The following is a 23,223-nucleotide window of genomic DNA, read 5'->3' as shown; positions in this document are numbered from 1 at the left end:
TCAATATGAAATAGCAATTAGTCGACTGACACATTGGGAGTGGTGACAAGGATCGAAATGAATTGTCCACAGGGAGTTCGCCATCCCGGTACTCGCACCAATACTGGGCGCCCGTGGTGGCAAATCACTTCCCGCCGAATTCGCCGTTCACCCAGGGTCAAAGCCTCGGGTACACGTTACTGCCGCAGGGTGTTCAGTTTTCGCCACCGCCACGGGCACCCTTTCTGTCGCATCAGCCGTTGACGCGACAGCGTAGCGGTGGCACGAGCGGCGATTACACCCTGCTACCTCAGACACCGAAGCTCGAGAGGAAACGCTCGAAAAAGGGGACGAGAGAGGTGAGTAGTAGTTGTATAGCGAGCACTCACGCTGAATTACCATCGCCTTTCTCTTCGAAATGGGATGTTTAGAGCGTCGCCAGTGGCCATTACTCGCCAGTGGAAGATTGTACCGGATGATGTTGCATTTTTTGCGTTCGAGTCTCTAACGTCGAACGCAGGCTATTTTGTTTCATACAATGCGCGCGGAAGTGGGATTATTTCGTTTTTCGTTTCGTCGATATTCGGCTGGGTTTAAAACGTCGTCGTTGAATTTTTTCAATATCGACGTTGCACGGTAATTTGGGAATGCTCGATCAATTCTCTTATTATCTTTAGGTACGTTCATGTGTTTCCATTTAAACGCATAGAGAAGTTTCTATTCGACAGAAAATTGATCGCGAAACGTAAATTTGACAACCTGCTAAAACTTTTTCGATTAGCTTCCTTCGAAATACAAATAAAACGTACAAATTTCATTCGATAGTGTTCATAATTAAAGTATTTTGTTCATAATTAAAGTAATTGGATCGTTGTAGAGAGTTGGTTGGGAAATGCAACGCTATTAACACAGCGCTAGTAGAGTTGCTCCGAATTGATCAGACGATATGGTACACGGTTGATTCCATAGATCGATTAGAAGGACCGTAGAATTTCACTAAATTAGAGGAAATTAATTTCTGACATTTGTAGTACGTTTTAAAAAAACAAGTAAGGATTTACTCGAATTCTAACGTTGTCTACAAAAATATTACGTTATAGTTAAATTTGTAACGATATTTCTAATCGCCTCTTGGTCTTCCAACTTGATCCACCTCCATTAGTTTTCGTTGTCACTGAAAACTACGTTCAGTGACTCTAACGTAGCGCAGCGACTACACAGAAACTTTCATGACACTATTATTCGGCAACCCGTACGCGTTTTTATCCATAGCATCTGTTTATCTGGTTTCACGCGGTTATACAACCAGACTTCTGCAATCGATGCGACTTTCGGTCGTTTGTCCCATTTCACTTTGCGAATGATTAAGTGTCCATTCGCGAACACGGGCGAGCGTAGCCCGTTCGTCTTCGACTGGAACGTGGAAACCCAGAAGTATCTGCGTCCACGATATAAATCGCCAGGCGGGAATCGGGACAAAAAGCTGGACGAATATATCGCTACAGAAAAACTCAATTACCGCGCGTACTCGAGCCAGAAAAGTGAACCGATATTAAGTTAGCATCGGCTTCGTTTCAGCAGCGCCCCCAGGCTAGATGACTTTATTCTTAAGCCGCGCACAAAAAAAGAAAAAAAAGGTAACAAAATGAACAGAAACCCGACTGTTGTCCACTTGTGAATGGAGCAGCTGTCTCGTAAAACTAAAAGGCTAAAAGAGAGAACACTTCAAGTCACGAGTGTCAGAAAACTAGCTTCCTTCGCACGAACAAATGGTGCGACGTTGGATGCACGTCTCGTTCTCTTTTTACTCTCGTTTACCTCGTTTCAGCAGGGCGAATTTGGCTAATCGACCGTTTCATCCGGAATATTTTTCCGTCCAATGCTTCCTTTCCGTTTCAACTGGATTTTGTGAATTAATTTTTTACCATTTTCCGTAGAATCTTCGATGTGGTTACGATAGCTCGCTCGTTTTTAAAACGTCGTTGAACGCGATGCAAAACTCGGAAACAGGCAACAGGCAGCAATGAGGAAAAATCTTCGTTTATAATCGGTCGTGTGCATCGATTATTTAATGCCTCTTGATTTCAAATTCAGAGGTGACGATTCGAGAAAATTATCCAATTTACAAAGGAGGAGTCGTTTTCAAACGAACCACTCCACTAATCACCACTGCAAATAAAGTAATTCAAGAATCGCGCATGGTAGATTCATGAAAGTTTCTCAGCCGTGTACGATAACATTATGTTTGTGAGCGGCATAATCGTTTTGTAGCAACGAGCGCGATTCAGAGTCACCATTCATCATCGTTCTCCTCTCGGCTGGTTTGCACGATACAAAGGGGGACAAGAGAAGTTTGAATAACACGAAATAATGCTTACGTAATTGCACTGAGGCTCGTTGCCGCGCTTAGATTCACGTAAATAGGATACTTAGAAGGAATCGCGCCAACCGTAAATCCAATTGGGTATTCAGGCAAAAGTTATACAAGAAAATTGCATGTCCGATTCGTTGCACGCACATCAACCTAGTTAGATGAAATATTCGTATGATAACGAGATTAAGATAATCTTCTCGGTAGAAACAGGGACGTGCTTCCTCTAAGTAAACTAATATGTACCATCGTCTATAATTTTATTCATTTACTCGCGTCTGATGAGAATTTTAGAGAACATCTATCATTCGAGCAGCACACAAGAAGAACAAGAAGACAAATTCTCCTTTGTTATATTCTTTTATTTTTGTATCACCCGAAAAAAATTTGCAACATTTGATGCATGATCGCAACGCTGACCTTTTGTGACCTAATAAAATGGCCACACGGTTCTCTTATCGGTTTTTCACGAATTACACGGCTTTTGTCCTGCGAAAGTTGGACTGTTTCGTCAATGAAATGTCACAGAATGGTTGATAGCCGAGGAAATTTGTCCCGTGATAACAATGCGAACGATGAAAAAGATTAATAAGGGAGCAGAGATTGTCGCGTGTTAGTACAAATGTTAAGAATGACGGTATCGCGTGTGACGCGTGAATATTTCAGTGGCTCGTGTGCCTCGCGTTCTTAACATGTTTCGTACGATGCATTAAGCAGTACAAGAAGCCTGAAACCGAGCGGTGCAATTTTTAAGAAAACCCCGCGGCTAATTCGCGTCGTTGTCGTGCCTCGTTTCACCGTCAACCAGGTCTTTTAATTAGTCTGGCTAATTCAATTTGACAGGTGTGAAAGTAGTTGTCGCGCGAGCGGGCCTCGATTCACAAGATTGATGGAAGAAGAGGCGAAAAGTAGCGAAAATAGAAATCGGCGCGATTTAAGAAAAATAGTTACAAATTTAAACGCAGATCCGTATTTTATGTGCTGGCACCGAATTATTTTTCAACGAGACAATTATAAGAAAATGTATTAGGTACGACTTTCGTATTACAGTACTTATCATCTAGAAATGACAAATTTCCTTGGTTATTTTGGGACAATCACGATAATGCTACCAAGCTCCTTTCGCTTCTATCTTTGACCTTTTCGTACGCCTCCTTAGTAACACGCCTTTTAGTCTTACGAGGCACGTGTTCAGTAACTAGTAGGCCTTAATGCCTTTTGGGTTGAAAAGCGTTTTAAGGTCTAGGCTACGCTGCTAAGAATTTGCAGTCTTAGTTCTCGGAAATAATGGAAAATTTCCTGTCAGTGTCGTAAAATCCTAGAAATGTCAGATCTTCGACTAATTCAAGAATCTAACGAACTCGAGATACGCTTCAATGGGCTCTAAATAATAATTTAATCGAACGCAACGCAATTTCTAATCTGATGCACTTGGATAACCACTTTACGGCGTACTGCACATATTCGGAAACGCTTAACAGCTATGTTATGCAAATCTAATTACAGAGGCATTTAGGTCGTTAGTGTGCGGATCTGTCGCGGAATGCAACGCTTAATTTGTAGCTGTTACTGCAGAGGCCACTTAAATTTCACTTACTCCAACGAATGGGCATCTTCTTATCGTCAATTGCATTTGATACGTTTTCGTAATATTCATATGCAAATCGTGTTTTCGTAACCTTACAATCGTTACGTGTTTCATTCGCGACGAAGCAAGAGAGAAACAAGAAGCTAAAACTGAACTAAATTTCAAACTATTTACCTTCTTTTTAAAAACGATTTACGTACAACGTAATTCTAGTTGAATACTTAATTTCAATATTACATTGTCCAAGTACTTTCGTTTGATTTCTTTGATTTTGAGAAACCTTCTTTCAGCTAACTCTCTCGTAGTTGTCTTTTACTCGAACGAATTGAAACGTTCACACCCGTGCCAAGTCGCAAGCCAGCTCGACGTCACAGTACGACGTCATACACGAACTGACCAGCCATTTTTCTCCCGTAGTAGCCACACATTACCTAATCGTTCTCTTTTCTGAATTATTCCAGGTAACTTTCGAGACGCCCGTATGACGGTCGCTCGACGGGGAGGGCCCTGCAAGCGTACCACTTCTGTCGCTATCGCCTCAGCGTTCCGCCTAGCCCCGTCGAGATCTCATAAACGCGAACCATCTATCACGGTTCGTTCTGTGAAGCACGTCGCCGCCGTCGTCCGGCTACTAACATAGCACGGCCTATCCAGCAGCAGCCGCCAGAGTGTCGTGTGGCCGCATGGTCGCGTGACGCGGATCCAGACAGACAGACACGGACGACGATGAACACTCGAGCGCAGTTTGTGCATCTATCTGTGTGTATGTGTATGCGCGCGCGTGTCTGTATGCATATATGTGCAAATGTGTGTATGTATGTGTGCGCGCGTCGATGCTCTGTGAACATTCGCGGAACTTCGTTTACGCGAACGCGTGTCCCATTCGCCGAGTACTGTAATCGACGAAGACGCGCAACGGTCTGACCATGTTCATATCCCGCAAGTGCTACGCCTTACACGTAACTGATACACGCAGAGCCACGTAACACGTGCACAATAAAATACCTAAGCAAAACCTAAGCCGTGTGTTCGATATTGATCGTGGTGAAAGGAGTTTGCATGGTGTTCCTCGACACACGAGTGGCCGGTGTCGCGAAACGCGTCTGTTCTCCTTCCACTTCTTCCTCTGCTAATTCTTCCGCTACTTCTTCTTCTTCTTCTTCTTCTTCTTCTTCTCCTGATTCTTCTTCTTCTTCTTCTTCTTCTCCTACATCGAGGAAACGGTGTTCGAAAGAAAGAGGAAGTTAACGTCGTTGGAAGCGAAGGTTCGTCAGGAAGTTACGAAAGACTTGACCAAAAAGCGTGCTGGAAAACTGGGACGAAGAGAAAAGTTTCGCGGGCAGGTGATGAAAGGCGAGAGAGAAATCGAAGGAAGGATAGGCTGCTTGGTAACTCGAATTACACGCTCGTTGAAACATCGAATCCTTCGATCGAGTCTGAAAAGGACGGATGACGAAGTGGAAGGGAGAAATTGAGAAGATCGAGTTTGTGCTTTACATTCGCACAGAAAACCAAGGAAGTAGCTGTTCCGCGATCGTCCAACGGTTTCTAGTCCTCCACCTAAACTTTTATGACCACGCACGCGTTCAATTTTCGCGACGAACTCGCGGCCGCTGTTCAAACGCTTCTTCCTTTCCTCCTTCCGCTCGCAAACGAAATCCATTTCAACGTTCGTTCACACGCTAGTGATGTTCCACGTTATGATCATCGTGGAAGGGCACCCGGGGAAATTTCACGCGTTTGCTATTTTTCGCTCGAAAAGGATCGCCGACAGCGAACACGCAGAAATTCCTACGGAACCATCTAAAGATGATTTAAAAATGAAAAATAGATTATAATTGTATACTTGTGACGAGCGTCGCCGCTGTGTACACCCTTACATCGACTGTGATTATAATGGATATAATTATTAAGTCTTTCAGAGGATGCCGAATAAATACACAGTACAGAAACTCGTTGCGGAACGAGTTAACAAGCGCAGGATTACCTGGGAGTCCTCGAGATCGGTAAGTTTAGACGTCTCGCGATTGCCAGTGGTCTTCCAGTTGAAGTGGAATTTTTAATAATTCATCGTTTCCACGTGTTTGCTAACATTGGTAGAAAATATCGTATAAACGCGGATCGGGGCATTCGCTCTCGTTTTACGATGCGATAACGGCTTACGAATCTTTCTTTCTCTCAAGTCGTTTAGCGCAACAGTCTCGATCCAATAATTCGTTTCATTAAGCAGTCAAGCTTTTTCTTTCTCGCGAAATCGAATTTCACATGATTAGGCAGGCAGTAGAATCGAACGAACCATTGAATTTCCAAAGCGAGTTCATTTAGTTTCCCGTTGAAAAAGAAGCAATTAATTTCCTTTGGACGAGCGATCGGCTCGGCGACTCGCTCTACCACAGATTCGTTGGCTGACGCGTCTCAACTATGATATCGATCTCTCGAGGACGCCAACTGTAGACAAGATCGGATAAGAAATGAAAACCGAGAAAAGAAAAAAAAAACAGGAAAAATGCGATACGCCGAGAACGCAACGCAGAATTTCGAATTACAGACGAGCAGAGATTATGGCCGCTCCTGGGATGATCGAAAAAGGTAATCGAACGTGCACAGAGAAACCGGCGAAAGGGAAGAAACAACGGTAACGTCATCAACAGCAGCTACACAATAACGAGAAACAAGTTGAATGAAAGAAAAAGGAAAGGACGAATTAAAAGAAGAAGAAAGAACAACGAGAGTTCGCGCAAAAGGATGGAACGAAGAAAAGAGAACGAGCGTAATCTCCAGACGTAACGCAATAAGTGCTTCGTTAAAATGAAGAAAAAACCTGCAATAAAGTGCTTCGAAAATAAACAAAAAAAAAAAAGATAAAATAAAATAAAAGTAAAGTAAAATCGTAGTTGATTATCGAGAGGGTTAACAGAGCAGAGTTATGGTTTAAGGCGAACCTAAGATTAAAAATTATAACGTACGCGTCGCGCGAGAATACAAAAAGATAAAATATAAAGTAAAAACAGATATAAAATAGAGCACGTGTAGTAGAGGGAAAGGGACGAATATTAAAAGAAAATAAACAAAATTTGAAGAAAATAAAACAATGTGTGTTTGTATGTTTCTATGTTTATATAATCCCCGCGTGTGAGAGCGAGGCCGTAGAAGATCTAATAAGACGCACAAACAATTTAAACGAACGATTTAAAAAAATATAAAATAGAAAAGAACGTGGGATAGGAAATGAGACGAACGAAAAAAGAAGGAAGAGAGAGATGAATGAAAACGGAAGTGAAACGAAGAACGCACGTGTGATGTGAGAAAAAGTAGTGACGGTCGTGTTGGCACAGGCAACCGAAAACAGGTGCGTGTGTTTGATGTAACGACGATCGAGCAACCCGTTACGTTTGTTGTAAACGTGTCTTGTTGCATCGAGAATTGTAACGCGTGTAGTAGTCGTTGTTCTTGGGCTACGTTCGTTGGAAAATATATCGTGGCTGATAGACCGATGTTGTAAAGCGAACGATGTGTTTGAACGTGGAACATATGTTGCAGCTGATAGTCACTGCCGTAGAAATTGTGAATATATTATCGATAGTGTAAATTTAGAGAGATATCGGATCGACCAGAAGCGAGTTTGGGATTACACATCATGTTTGAAATATTTCAACGAAATTATTAGAAATCGGAGTAAGACGATGAAATGAAATTTACGAAGAAAAAGATATAAAAATTCTCATTAGCCAAAGCGTGTGAATTATTATTAATTATATCGATATCCATTTTACTTTTTTACCACAATTTTCCTTATTTTTAGGATATTTAATTTAGCGAGGTGTTCGCGTTAAATTTAGCATACTAATAATCGTTACACGAATTTAAATCTAAATTAAAATTAAAGTGTCATTCGCAAACATATTTATAAAGGCTGGTAATTATGCTGTATTTAAAAAAGTTCATATATGTTGTTAAAAACAAACTTTGACAATGCCATTAGGATATTAATAAATTCACGATACAACGAAATTTAAGATAATAGATAATCCCAAACTTGCGAAAGATAGCATAAGAGGATTGACGATTACAAAGTTTCTTTTTATTGCTTGTTATTTATCAAAATGACAGGAACGATAATATTTTTTTAGATAACTGTAAATAACACGGACGAAATCACGTTTACTCGTTATGAATGAAAATGTACCTGTTTTAAGCTATCGTGAAATGGTATTTATCTCTCTAGATTTACTACCAGCTTCAAATAACGTTAATAATATCAATGTTTCGTCTATTTTCATTCGCCGTATTTTTGACAAGAAACACCAGTTAGCCATGTTATATAAAATATAATTTGCGATTAATATATCTTGTTAGCAAAATTAAACATTATTTACAGTGCGACGTAGAATTTTATTAATGTCACCGCAAGAACTCGCTTCGCAGCAAACAACGCAGCAACTAATTATTGATATATATATATACGATAATTTGTCGTATCAATTTTTGGAAAAGGACCGAAGTTCGACCAGGTAAGTCATGCGATATCGATTACAGAATACAAAAACATGTTCCAAAAATATCTGAACTCTAATCTCTAAATATCGAAATTATCAATAAACGAAGGAAACTCCGAACTTGTCCTCTATCAAATTCTTTCTATTTTTATAACAAATAATTAACCTTGTACGTTGCGCTACTACGATCATCGATGAACCTGAATATAATCAAACACACGTATAAAGAAGTTAGGATAGTCATTAAAAAGAAAAAAAAGGCCTCTTCGAGCTTTGGATCGTAGTCGCTTCTCGAACAGTTTTTATCGCTATCGTATATTCTTGATATTTAATCACGTAAAGAAACTAACGAGTTGTCGATCGATCGTGATCGATTAGTATCACTATCAAGTACATACATAGTATCGTAATATATAGTTTCTATGACAATACGTAAATGGTAGAGATTCTCGAAAAAAATCCAATTTCTCCGTGGCCGTGTAAAACACAGCGATCATAGAACATATTTACATATTGACGCGCTTATATTTTTATATATGTATAGTAAGAAGAATTGTAAAATAGTATCGTTATAGCGTATTGTACATAAGAGACAGTACTACGTATCGTGGTTAATGGCGTTTCAGCGTTTCTTCGGGATTTTCGAACGCGTTGGCCGAATAGCTGAAAATACTCCAAATACTCCAAATATTCGAATATTCATCACGTAGATCGCTGAACGTTGTTCTCGTTTGAAATTGCACGGTTTCGATTATTTTGCTAAATAATAGCGTTAATTCTTTGTCTGGCATCGTATTTTATTTACTCCGTTCAAAACGTGCTTTTGTTTCGTCATATGGAATTGTTCGACTTTGTGCCTTTTCGGAGGAATAAATTTGACGGGAAATTGTTTGATAACATATTACGGTTACAAGCAGCCCTTAAATTTTTCAATGAACAATTGGTGTTATCGATATTTGCATATTAAACTTAAAATTAGGTCATAACAAACGTTATCGAATTGTTTGAGTATCATTTAATATTACGAAGTTTCATTAAAATTTCAGATTAATTTACATAAATGTCTAGTTCACAATGGAACGCGGTTAATATTTAAATAAAATATTTTACTTTTACTAAAGAAACGTTTATGTTTCTTAAGATTATTGCTCTGAGAACATAATACTTTCGAATTGTCTTTAATAGCCATTCAACAAGTTACATTATTTCGATTAAAATTTGCTAAGCTGACACATGCCGCTGCTTTCCAGACAAAGTAGCTTATAATAGACAATTGACTTGTTGAAAATACTGGATATTGCCAGTCAAAGAATTAATATTGGCTACGGAAACCAAGACGGCGTCGATGGTATTAGTAGTAGCGGATTGTACAAGTCAGACGTGGCTCGGAGCCGTCAGATTCTAAAATATCTCTGTTTTATTTCTCGCTGTTTCTGTTTGCCGAATTTCAGAGAGAGTGGAAATAAAAATCATCCGGATTAAATATTAATATACATAACATATAGACCTGTATATTTCATTTCCAGTAAAAAAATTATTAACTTTTGCGTTAAATTAGGATCGCGCGAAATAAAAAATGAATGTCACTAATGAAATTGTTTTAGTTTCTTGGGATTAAAAGTTTAAATCATACTTTATCACATTTCTTTCTTTTTTTACGGTGTAAAAAATGAATAAGTCAAATTACATCATTTCAGAATTCGAAATACGCAGTTTTACATCGAGTGAAATTACAATGAAATTTAATACTTTTCGCTCAACGTACCTACAACGTCCCATTTATCGGCATAGTATCTCCAGTGTTCCACTCGTTTTGCTAACAAGAAGAACGTTAATAACAGAAATGTCACGGAGCATTTTTATCATTGTAGAATTTTCCACTATCGAGAGATATTTTAATCGATAACGATACCTACAATTTCTTTTATGCGAATCACCTTTGCAAATCCTCATATTTGTCGTATGTTTCGCTATTATCATCGAAACAGGAATCGAAGCGTACGATAAAAGAGAGAATTAATTAGCGTTCTGTTTGATTCGACGAATTCAGAGGACCTTCGAGTATTCTCATCTGCACCGGTATTATCCATCTACCAATTATACGCGTGTTCCTCTGAAACAACGATCTCTCTTCGATTCCACGAATTTCCAAGAACGTTACGCTTTGATCTCTCGCTTGTAGGCAGAGAATGCGTACAGCAGATAATTGTTCCCTTTTACCTTTACGACGTACGCTATCGCTCAAATGTATCCAAACATTTGATTCTTAACAAGACTATTCAGACGATTCACGTTAGAGGTGAAAATCCTCTTATATAAAATTTTCTCTTTTGTTACCATCGAATGAACGAAAATGAAATAATTTATCTGTTGAATCAATCATTAGTTAACAAATATTCTTACTTATTTCAGTAGCATTTAGGTACGTATCGCTATTATAAATTACGAATCGATCAAGTGTGCGAATATTTGCAAGCGGTAGCATAAATCCGACCGTTAGAAGATTCTGAAAATCGTAGAAAAACGATGGACATCGAAGAAAGTAAACAGCAATTATAACATCGTGTAACGAGGTACATGGCGTCGGACACGCGTTCTACGTGTCCTGGTTCCTTGAATTCGTCGATATTGGCATGAAACCAGCTGAGCGGCGAACGTCTGGCTAGATTTTAGGCCGAGTTATTTACATACGAATGGAGACTGAACCGAATGCATTTGCCAAACATTTTTTTCTTCCACAGCCCCCACGCTCGATATTTTCGACATCCGCAGATCCGCTTGTACAGTATGTCTCGTATAATGTGAACAAGAATGCATTTGGAGGTGAGAGGGGACAGCTGGTGATTCATGGGACGCGTGTCGCGTCGAATCGTTAATCGTTTAGCCGATAATACTGTTTCCGGTCAATACGCACGAAAATCGTAATTAATGCCTGAAATGTGCAGAATTTTGATGCGCCCTGTAACTCTGTTTCAAAGTGCGCAACGATGCACGAACATTCCGGCGAATTCTAAAAATATTTAATATTGGGAAAATGTGGTACGTTTACGGAGCTTAATTCGCATGTTTTCAAGCGATGCAGATGGTTATAAATGACGCGATAGAAATTCAGTGACCGTTTCCCGCCTTTCCTAAATTTAGATATTTTTCACTGTTACAAATAGGTACGACACCTTTTTTATTTCCTCATAATTTCGATGTGCCAATTTTCTTTCCTCTTAGCGCGAATTTCTGAAATTTCTCAAACGTTTGTTCTCCTTCACCTGATATTTTGACGTTGGTGCGTTCGAAAAGTTTACACAGGAATTTAAGAGAAATTTGCAGGCTATGAACTTTCGTAAAAATAGGAATTTTATGGAATAATAAACAGACCGTTATTTGCAGTGGCTTTCACGAACCTCTTCTCTGTAGATTTCGATCTGTTACTGCCTGAAAATACAAAGATTCGAGATTTCCACGCTCGAGTAGCCACAAAAGATTACTCGAAGCGACAAGATCATAGCGTTCCCGTTTCGCGCGAAAAAATGCTCTGGATCAATAGAAAAGAATTCAGCTCGAATAATGTTTCCTCTGTCCGGTAATCGGGAGGAACGTTGTTTTAATCGCAATCAAGTAGGACAAAAAGACATCGATAATCGTATCGAGTGTCGGGTGTTAGCTCATCCTTTGTGTACTTTTCCTACCGATGATCCTCATCGATTTTCGATTATCTCCGTTTTCGTAATGAATATTCCTAAAAGGATTGGCGCGAACCGATGGTTAACGAACGCGAAGAAAAGTGGCCGAAAGGTTTTGCACGAAAATGAACCGTTTCCACAACGTTTCGTGAGAAAATTCATGCCTTTAATTCTTCACGCGAATCAACCGATCTATGTATCACTTTGAATTACAAAATTCGGCCTAGTTCAGCGTGCCGTGTTCGATTTGAATTATTTATTACCGTTGCAATTAATTACGAGAAGGAACACCAGCTGTACCTGTCGCAACGAGGGATAATTTTCTAATGTATTGGAAATAAATTCCAGTCATCCAACTCGCGAATAATGTCTCTAAATAATGAAGAATTCCGATTAAAATGTTAATGATTGCTTTATATTACATTAAACATAAACGTAATATAATTCGAAATCCGAGATATTATAATTTCCACAAAGATTCATGGGATTTTCAACATAATGTACGATGAATAGGTCAACTAAATCTGCTTAAGAAGGAAGCACAAGTTATATCGAACCAAAGCGTAAATTCTTGTCATCGTTACTCCGTTATTTGCGAAAAATGTATACCTATCGTAAAATTCAAAAGCTTGAGGAAAACAACTTCCTTTCGACATCGCATACCCGGCACAAAACTCGGTAAAATTTGACCTCTCTTTATCTCTTTCATACCACGTGGCAACCGAGATTTTGTCAAAAAGCGGTCTTGCCAAAAGCCTGACATTCGTTTAAGCGAAATCGTATTTTCCGACGAAGCGTAGCGTTTACCGTAGAGAACGAGAGCCCGAAGAGCGTTTTTCTCCACGTTGCTTCGCGTTATCCGTAGAACAGCGAACAGGAACGGCGTGCAAAAAATAATTGGAAGCGAGACGAGAATATGCGAATAGAAAGAAAGAACGAACGAGAATAAGACAGTAAAAAAACAAAAAAAAAAAAAAAGAGAGGAAAGATCGAACGATGATGAATGGCAACAACAGCACTGTATATTATTGCAATTATTTATTATTACGACATGTTCGTTGACTATTATGTTAGAAATAAAAACTACATTGAGAAACTGGCCGAGTAAAATGAATTTCTAATGGGACAAACCCTGGAAATATTTCCATTTTTCCCCGAGATCTGCCTTATTCATCCCACTCTGGCCTTTATTCTGCCCCTATCGTTTCATTCTCCGGCCCCTTTCGCTCACTATAGTCACGGAAACAACGAAGTGGGAACGCGAGGGCACTCGAGCCGGAAGAAAAGCGGAACAAGAGACGAGGACGTGGCTGAAGGCTCCGCTTCGAAACACAATATTTGCTGTTTCTTCATCGCCCGCCCACTTAAGAACGATTCCACGAGTTTTCGAGTGCTCGATCGCTGGTATTAGATTCACCATCCTCGAAACAGAGAGTATTCGCTCGTTTCGCAGAATTATTCGAAGGGTGAAAGCTTGGACTAAAGAGAAGAACTTTCGAGGAGGGTCGAGTCATTCGGCAGATGAATACATATTTATCCCGAGCCATTTCGCTCTTTCAAATCGTTGTTATATATCCTTCCTCGATATTTCTTCCTGCGCGGAAGATAGATTCGATAGATTTGTCATAATGTATTCAGCACGATGATACGTATTTAAAAAAATCTAATGTTTCTCTGCGTTAGAGATTTACAAACTGCGATAGCTTCCAAAGGATCCGCGGAATTTTTGAAAATTCAGAGACAGTGGCGGTGCTAAGTTTAGCTTTGTAAACTTGTTACCCTTTGTAAACTCGTTAATTATCGTACAGCTATTGTCACCTAATTCCCTTCTCCTTTGGTTCCCTTTTTTTGCTGTAGTACACTTTTTGCGGAATCAACGGATTTTTAATTAATTGCTAAATGCACGTTCCATCGAGCAATCAGAAAGATCCTGTTTATCCGAAACAATGCATTGGAAAAGGGTGGCACGGACAAAAATCAATATTTCGTATTGTTTAAAGGCTCCTACCGCAGACCCGTGCCATTCGGGTGGCATTTATTCTCTCGTCTACCATTTACTGATAAACGATTCTAGACAAAAGACTGAAAGTAAATTTCGCGTGTCTTTTCCTAGTTGAAATAATATCTCGATAAATATTGGAACAGTGATATGTAGGATAGCAATAGACTTCATAAATAACAATAATTTGTTTTTATTCTATCTGCCCCTCTATAAAGAACAGATATTTCTTTTCACTTCCTCGTTCATTCCCTCTGTTCGAAAAATATCGTATTGTCCTGTGCTTTTTCGTGCTGTATGGCTTCATTCACGTATTTAATTTATGCGTTCCGCTAAAAGTCTCGTTCTTGCGTGGGAAACGACCGAAAAGAAATTATAGTAAACGTAGCAAATAAATTTATTTCTTAATTTTAGACTTCAATACTATATTCCACTATTATATATAACTGACTTAATAAATAGCTAAAGATGTAGTAATTTTTTATTAAACGATAATTTAATTTTAAGCTTGATAGAAATACCGTTTTAAATACAAATTAGAATTTCTAAATTCGTTTCTGTCGAATATTTTCAAAATGAGGTGTTGGAGCCCAATATTCCGTTGATTGTGGCACGGGTGTTGTTAAATTTGCATACGTTCTTGATAATGATGGTAAATTTACTTCGGTGGTATTCGTTTTATCTATAATCTTTATATTTTTGTCACTGTCCGATCTTGATATTTTGATATGCAGTTTGGGATTTTCACCTTTGACCATCTGCAATCATTAGAAAGAACATTAAATGAACAAAATCTACGAGTAAATTATTAATTTCGAGTTAGGTATCGCGATTCGAATTAAACATCTACCACTCGTCTTGTTCGTCGTTGTCTCGTTTCTAATAAGAGATTTTTCAAATAAAATTCTCCAATCTGCGTTTCACATAATAACGTAATAAATGATTTCACAATGATTTAGTATGCACCGACCTCACGTTTTATCATAAAAATTATATAGTATCATAAATCGGATAAAAAATCATGATATGATATACGTACAAATAATAATTTCATATACAGTTTAATTCTAGTTCTACCTTATTTCTAATTTCTCACAAAGTTCTTGTATATGTTCGTTTTATTTTTACTTTAAATATACGCATAATGTTTCGAATTTTAAATATCTCCGTATTAAAATTTATATTTCGATATTTTTATATTAAAATTCGCATTTTAATATTCCTGTACCGATATCTATATTCTAACACTTTCGCATTGAAATTATTTGAATTACGACATAATGACTTTTTACTACTAAATCATTTTTCTACGTGTTTCTAGATGGAACATTTAACTCGTACCTAACATAATACATATACCATATACGTATTCTGCTATTTTTACCTTTATCTGCATCTTTTTGTTATTAACGTTCACCACTTTCGATTCAACGTCATCTTCGTCCTCGATATAATCATTTTCAATAGTATACACAGGTATAGAAATTCTTTCGTAATTCCTTTTCCGCTTTTCATAATTATCGTCTTCGTATTTATCTTCTTCTTTAGGCAATTGTATCACGATGGTGTAAGGATGATGATTTTCGGCGCGTCCATCAAAATCGTCTCTCGTAGAACCATATCTGAAACGTCTGTTTATTGCTCTAGCGACTCTCATAACGAAGCAAATTTTAATTACGAGCCACGATAAATCTGTTAGTGAACTGTTCTACAAATAACTTGCGATCTAGTTTTCAATCCAATTACCAAAAAACCAGACGTTTCGAGTCGAATCACTCGAGCTTGCACAATTTTATAATTAAATTTAATGCCAAAAATATCGAAATTTCCCACTCTCCTTCCCCGTGATTGTCAAGCACGTGACGCAGTCGATAAATCTACGACGTCGAACCGACAAATTAAACCGGGGATTTTGTAAAGTGGCACAGACAATGCGTCGTTTATTGACATCTGGCTTTATGCTTTTGGGCATGTGGTCATTAAAACGCGGGAAATTAATACAACTGTCAATAATTGGAATTTAACGAACTCTACGATCGCCGATGATCTTAATTTTCAGAATATACCTCGCGTCTTTTTTATCTTAAATTTATTTTTCTTAATTCTACTTTTTACGTTATACGTGCAATGTCCGATTCAGAATAAATAGTAATCGGAGTATGAAATTCCTAACTGAACGAAGCGAACTAAGTTCGCTATTAAATAATACTGCATAAATAAGGAAAAATACGTAAGAATACGATCTTCGTATCGCGCAACTCAATACTCACTCCGTACCTATTATAACTTGGCCTTCGAGAATAATGGTCTTCCGGTGATATCCTCTTAGAATGGTAGAACTTGGATGATTTGTGATCCGCGTACGATCGAGGCCGCCACCATGGTCTACGTTGATAGTACTTGTACGGCCTGATCAGTTTGTAACCGTCTCCCATTTCGATAATTTCGAACAGCAACGCGAAAAGTGCAACTAGAAAACAGCGCTAGTGAAGCAACAAATTATTGATTTTATACGATTGAAAAAGTGATCGAACGAGATAAAAACGTATCTTCTTACAACTTTGATTAATTTTTAGTCTTTTTTTTTCATAATTTATTGATATATAGTAGCTGAAATTTAACGGTGTTCCTAACTTCGAATTTGAGTTATTTGTCGTTTACGTTATTACAATCTAACTGACGTTATTCGAGAAATTATCGTACGATCCGTTGTTCTTTCTTCGTTCATATAGTATGCAATTGTTTCACACGTCAAATCATATTATAGAGTCTCCGTGTTTCAAGTTATCGAGTTGTCTGCATACAATCAGTTTCTCAATTTCGATCCTATTGATAGTCCTTGACGCTTCTATCGATTTCGACAATGAAACAGCGTCATGACAACGCGTTATGATAAACGTCGACGATGAGAATCGGTCAGATACCGTTTTATTATACCCCGTGAAGATGTGTTACGAGACGAATGGGAAAGAAGACAGAGCCACGCACGTTGTGCCTCTCGTATACGTGATTGCAGCTCCATTCAGAAAATTAATCAATGTGCCAACGTGACGTAAATATTCCACGAAACTCGACGTGGTAAATCGTAATGTAATTAGTACTCACCCGTATAAGTATATTCATTTTCGAAATTAAGAAACTCCACTTTGTACAATTACCCCGTTGCACTGTTATATTTATTCGAATAAAGTTCGTGATTTAAAATAACATAGCCGAATCTGGCGATCGTACAAACACGTGTGGTGCACTTCGCCACTTTCGAGCGATTCGAGTTCTATCGTTCACTGTGATCGAAGAGAACGGACACAAATCGCGAGGCGAAGCGTCGTTTCATGCATTTCTGCACGGAATAACGAATCGTCGATGATTTCGTTCACGAGGCAACGTCCATGTGCGTCGTCACATGACTCGAAAGTTTTCATCCGCTAAACTTTCTTTTATATTTTTCCCCACTCTGTGGCAATTACGCGTATACCGGCTACGCGAGAGAAAATTCTGATCCGATGGTCCACTCGTTTCTTACTTGATACCCCCTTTTTTTTTTATCTGTACTAAATCTCAGGCAACACGGACAGAAGCGGTAACCTGTGTTGAACGAAGCGATGCTCGTTAGCTACGTTTCTCCATCGGTCGCGTTGTCGCTTTCATTTCATTCATTCGCGTGGAACAGTGACGAGAAGAAGATGCTTTATCGTACGCTAAATACTTTCTAGTTTCCCTTTTTTTTTTATGTTTTTTTGCTACGTTATTTACACTATGCTCGATACTTCCTAGTTTTTCTTCTCTCTGCTTCTTCTTCTCTTTTTCCTATATTATTTACAAACGAATCAAACGCTCGCATGATTTATTAATAGACAGTAAATGTTTTTAATTATTTTGTAAATTATCGTTCATCAACAACGAACGTGGATTTGCTGAGAATTTCTATTGTCAAGATTTTTTGTTTAAATTCGGTTCAACGATAAAAGCTAGAAGTCATCGTATATTCGTAATTGGTTGAAATAAAAGCTTAGAGATAAACGAAGTTGTAGATTCCTGGAAAATGAAATACATAATTATTTATAGATAATTTCTCTACGTTTGTATGAGTCATCATGTAGAATCTTCTATTGTCAAGCACCTATTGTCCATTCTATTCCGTCGCTACGAATCGCTATTCGCCATTCTATTCTATCGTCTATTGTCACGAGCACCCTATTGTCAACAAGTCTCTATTATCCCGATGCTCTTACTCTTTTCTAAATATTTCCTGGTGTAAAAACTTCCTTGCATTCGTTAATTTATTATCATTTTTTAAATATCGACATTGGTCAACATTACGATTCATATCGTTGAGACATTTTCAAGATGATTTTCTAGACACGCGTTTCACTAATGTACCTGTTATCATACAAATCGAATAGTCGTAACGTATCTAGCGATTAAATTAGTTAATATTAATTAAAATTCAACGCAGACGTGCTTGGTATATTTTGATAATGAATTCTCTTTAAACTAATAGATCGCTCCAATGTATGTAATTAACATGCGATTAAGAAGTCAATAATTAATGAGTTTCTTTTGAAAGTATCGATCGTTGTGACATGTAATATGCATGTAGAAGATTAAAATCACGTAAAACGTCGTTGGAAATATAAATTAAAAAATTACCTGCTAAGAGTATACCTCTGCATTTTTCATTAACTCCGCTTTGATGCGCGAATATTTTATAACGCGTGTTTTAAATAAAATATAACTACCAAGATAATATTTAATTACGCAATACGTTAACACGATGTTAATTTAATTTTCCAGAGAATCGGTATTTCTGTTTGTACGACGATTTTCGTTGTGTCAGAGCAAGCATACGTTTCACAATTGGTATAATATTTATATATAAATAAAACAAGTTAAATATTCACAGCTCGTATCCTATCTCGTATTTAATACGATCTCGTATCTATCGGATATTTAAATACGCAAAAAAAAAAAAACACACGGGATACGCGACAATATAAATAGTAATTACTTAGAATAAATCATTTTATATTATTTAGGCAATGAAACAAATCACTGTTTGCGTTTCATTTCATTAGTAGTGTTGGTCAAAATAGAAATTTTCCTAAACATTCTAGTAACGGTATCATCTTAATACTAATAAAATGTATATTGTATTACCTTAATACTATTACTAACACATCTTGTTAGACATTGTTACAACAAGATTGGAACAGGATAAGCCTAAACCGGATGTCGGTCTACCTAAACTTGTCCGTCACAGTTACTTATTCTCGTGTACACGCACACACACACACACACGCGTCCACACGCTTCGTCTCCCTTGTCTGGTATCGTCTTCGCTATTTTACGAAAACCGACTTTAATACCGGGGAACTGCACGGATAATAAAAGGATCAGTGAAAACTGGGACGACGCCAGTGCCAAAAAGTTTGATAGGTTTGAGAGAATCGAAGATACCATATCGCAATGCCGGTAAATCCAAAAACATTGAGCGAACGGAAGTAGTAATCCTGACCGACGAAGTTTTACGATTCCTAAACTATTTGTGAAACATACACTGTCATGATCGTTGCAAATGATACTCGATAAACAACTAAGCGAGATCATTACGATTTTTACAAAAGTTTGCCAGCTATTAAACTATTACGATCGCTGTAACAATACAAATTTAAGTTTTCTTAATACCTAATTGCGTAATTATACAGAAATTTCTAGATAAAAAGCGATCCGGTCAACGGATTAAATCGCCATCGCGTTTTAGATTGAAAGGACAAGGAAAACAAGAAACGATATATTCATTGTAAGATGAATTACGAAGAAAGAAACGAGAAACGGGGAAAGATATGAAGAAACTCAAAGGCAAGGCGGACGAAAGGAAGAAAAGAAGCGATCAGAGCGGAAAGGGAAATTGTCGGCTAGTGACGACACCTTTCGTGAACGCTACATTACCGTCGTATCGTTCAAAACTGTGTTGTACCAAAGGAAAAATGGGACAGTTTATCGTAAAGGTCCTAATTTGAACGTTGCGCTAAAGGTACGGAACAGCTTTAAGACCATGTGGAAAGTAAATGGACGGAGAGACTGCTTTCTTCTGGAGAGAAGAGCAAACGAGGACAACCATAAAAATGCTTAGGAGAAGCTTGTGAAGCAAAACCAGTGTATGCAGAGACACGTACGCAAATTTGCTCGTGAATTCAATAATGTGTAAATATATCTCGTTCGTGAAATCGAAATAGTGGTTGTACGACAAACTTATAATTTTTCTTAAAAATATTTTAATCGCCTTAAATGTATATAACGCGTATAAGTGTGAAATTTTCTTTTAAATAAAAGCATCGATTCGTTAAAATATAACAGTTTCTAGTACTTGGGAGAATAAGTGTAAGAACATAAGGAAGCTACAAGTTAGATGATTCTTTTTTTACATGTTTTATTCAACCACGTGTGAGGTTTCAAGAGACAACTACAATGACTTGGATCGTTCGTCACTCACAAGGTACATTACATACAAATATGTGCATCCATATAAAATATGAGGAATGATATGTGCATTTAATTTGAAACACAATCGACTGGAAAATGTAACGCTGATTAACAATCTCTGGAAGCATAGTATAGATCAAGTGTTAACAAACGCTTTCTCAACTTCCTTTTACAACGATTCCTATCGTTTTTGTCCGCACTAACGTTAAATTGTCCCGTTTTCCATTAGATGCAAACAATGATACTCAGTCCTTTTTTCTAAATCGAAGAATAAATTAAAAATTCGTTTAAAACAGCGTATAGAATAAGTTCAGTCTTTGTTAAATTTGTTTCGTACATTACATTACGTTTCAAACGAGAATTAACTTTTAAGTACACTCGTTGAGAAGAAAAATCAAGGATAAGAATTCAAAATGAAGAAAAGGTATAAGAATCGAGTAAAAAGCTAATCAAATTTGAGTCAACGTATTTTCCGCAAACGCCAAATATATTGCCTGATCGCGCGATAGTAATTGCGAAACGAAACAAAACAAAATCATAAGCGTCTTTACATTTTCAATTACATGGCACTGTAATAAAGTCGACGCAAACACGTTTCAACATTCACAGCTAAATCAATATGAATTATCGTGAGAAACATGCTACGTTCGTGAATCAGAATACAGTTCGATGAAACGACGACGAAGAAAGTACTTTTAACGACGATAATCGAAGGATGCGAATGTAACGTTACTTCGAGAGGAATTCGACGAGTTTGTAGAAATATGGAAAAATTGGAACGTTTGTTTTCGTTGATATAGCGTTTAAAAAGCGGTACAAATAGTCGTATAAATAATTGTACTATCAAAGCTTTTAAAGAAGCATATCTGTATCTTTTCATGTTTCGGATCAAAGTAGTTAATATACATGGAGATTGTTAGGCTGCTTATGTAAATACCATTTACAGTAGACATACACAGAATCGCGATAAGATTTAACGAAGAATTATATAATTTAAAAGAAGAGAATCAAACAAATTTGATGAAAAATTGTAGCTTTAAAAATAGAAATAACTTGAGATTTTTCTCAAGTTGGAGAGATATAAGAAAAATTTGATTTATATACAAATTAAATCGTATCTTATGGAAAAGTATCTGGGTGATTTATTAACAATTGTAGACAGAAGGGTGTCGCTTACTGTCCAATTTACATCATCTTACTGCGATTCTGTCTGTGTATAATTTATGGTAAATTCAACCCTTTGAATTCGCGATATACTAATTACAACCTAACGTCTTGTCTCAGAGTGACAGAAATGCGACAACATATCGTATACGTGTCATAATATGCGTCGGCTAGGTCTAAAGATAATACATCGCGTGTGATATACTGTATCTTCGTATAACGTTTATATTATACGACGAGCCAAGATATTTTATTATTTAAAATACCTTGAAAAATGTATCACGGATTCATGTTACAGTCTTCCAGTTTTTATATCTCGATCTCGGACTCGTTCCAAGAAATAAAAGAGTCTTCCAATGTTTTGAGGCAAATGTTGCCATTAAATAGATGCGTGAAACTCTTTAAATCAATAACGATTCTTTCATACCTTTCGAAAGCTTAAAAATATTACCTAGGTTTTTAAATAAAAAAAAAAAAACAATTGAATCAAATATGATTTAAAGAACGTAGAGAAATGAAATCGAGCAAGATCAAGAATATGAAAATTAAATAATTTCCTATGAAACGAAATATTAGTATTTCATATAAATATCGCCATAATTGTAATCGTTAAAGCAATCGGCAAAGTGCAAAGGGTTCACACTCGTTATCACGCTTGTCTCTAATATTTGCTATTCGCTAAATGAAATCATAGCGTGTAAAATATGAAGATTCCCACGAATATTCAGCTCCTTACGAGGAACAATTTTCCTATTCCGCAATTGTCTAACTTTCATAAGTTCTAATTTACGCTTGGAAAATTTCATTTCCCCCGTTTACGTGTCACCCAGCAAACTAATTGTTTCTTTGGTTTATTATATATTTGTCTCCGATATTTCTCATCGGTGTTGCGATCGATAATTTCGGTCACGAGAGCGTAAGATTCTGTCGATACAATGACAGAAATTATGAAGTTTCAACGCTCGTATAAAATCGCAAGCACAAAATTTCTTATTCGACGGCCGAACGTTGAAACTTTTCTCGCGTAGCTTAGCTATAATTCGTGATACTTTCTTAGGAGCGACTTTTACCTAGAACATCATCAATGTCGTTACCGAAACCTGTTATTCACGGATAATTACATTCATCAACCGTCTTTTAATAGCTGAAAGAACAACATTGTCCGAAAGCCTTTAAGAATAAGACACGAACTTTCACCGATGATTTTAACGATTGATCATCCACCATCATGTGTTTCATGTACGATTCTTAAATTAATCTGAAACTCGACGAGTTATTTTATAGCTATCAAAACTAATTCTATGACATTCCTTTATATATTAAATTCACGGAACGCAAACTATACGCAAGTTTTCATTTTATATTCCAAAAACGATATCTAAAAGAATTTATTATTGGATAAGGGCATAGCAAATGAAAAAGATAACAAACATTTCCTTCACATTCTAATAATTGATAAATAACAA

At 37.3% G+C, this 23,223-nt stretch overlaps 2 protein-coding genes across 5 annotated transcripts in view; one reads left to right on the top strand and one right to left on the bottom strand.

The window, feature by feature from the left end:
• Positions 1-8,304, top strand: part of LOC117242816 (blood vessel epicardial substance-like) — a 62,639-nt gene extending 54,335 nt beyond the window's left edge. For all 4 annotated transcript variants that reach the window (XM_033509774.1, XM_033509771.1, XM_033509772.1 and 1 more), the window contains exons 6-7: positions 73-338; positions 4,400-8,304. In XM_033509774.1, coding sequence (XP_033365665.1) covers positions 73-338; positions 4,400-4,423 — 290 coding nt within the window. In that variant the 3' untranslated portion in view covers positions 4,424-8,304. The remainder of the gene's footprint in view (positions 1-72; positions 339-4,399) is intronic.
• Positions 8,305-14,550: 6,246 nt separating this feature from the next.
• On the bottom strand, positions 14,551-17,233 carry LOC117242786. The gene is made up of 4 exons (XM_033509711.1): positions 17,216-17,233; positions 16,388-16,593; positions 15,495-15,732; positions 14,551-14,868 (listed from the first exon to the last, which is right to left on the bottom strand). The coding sequence occupies exons 1-4, from the start codon at positions 17,231-17,233 to the stop codon at positions 14,656-14,658; spliced, it is 675 nt and encodes a 224-aa protein (XP_033365602.1). The 3' UTR covers positions 14,551-14,655.
• Positions 17,234-23,223: the final 5,990 nt, after the last annotated feature.

This window comes from Bombus vosnesenskii, unplaced genomic scaffold, assembly GCF_011952255.1.
Source record: "Bombus vosnesenskii isolate JDL3184/JDL3185 unplaced genomic scaffold, Bvos_JDL3184-5_v1.1 scf7180000016279, whole genome shotgun sequence".
NCBI lineage: Eukaryota > Metazoa > Arthropoda > Insecta > Hymenoptera > Apidae > Bombus > Bombus vosnesenskii.
Note: the sequence above shows the minus strand (reverse complement) of the source record. Positions and strands in the feature narration are given on the sequence as shown.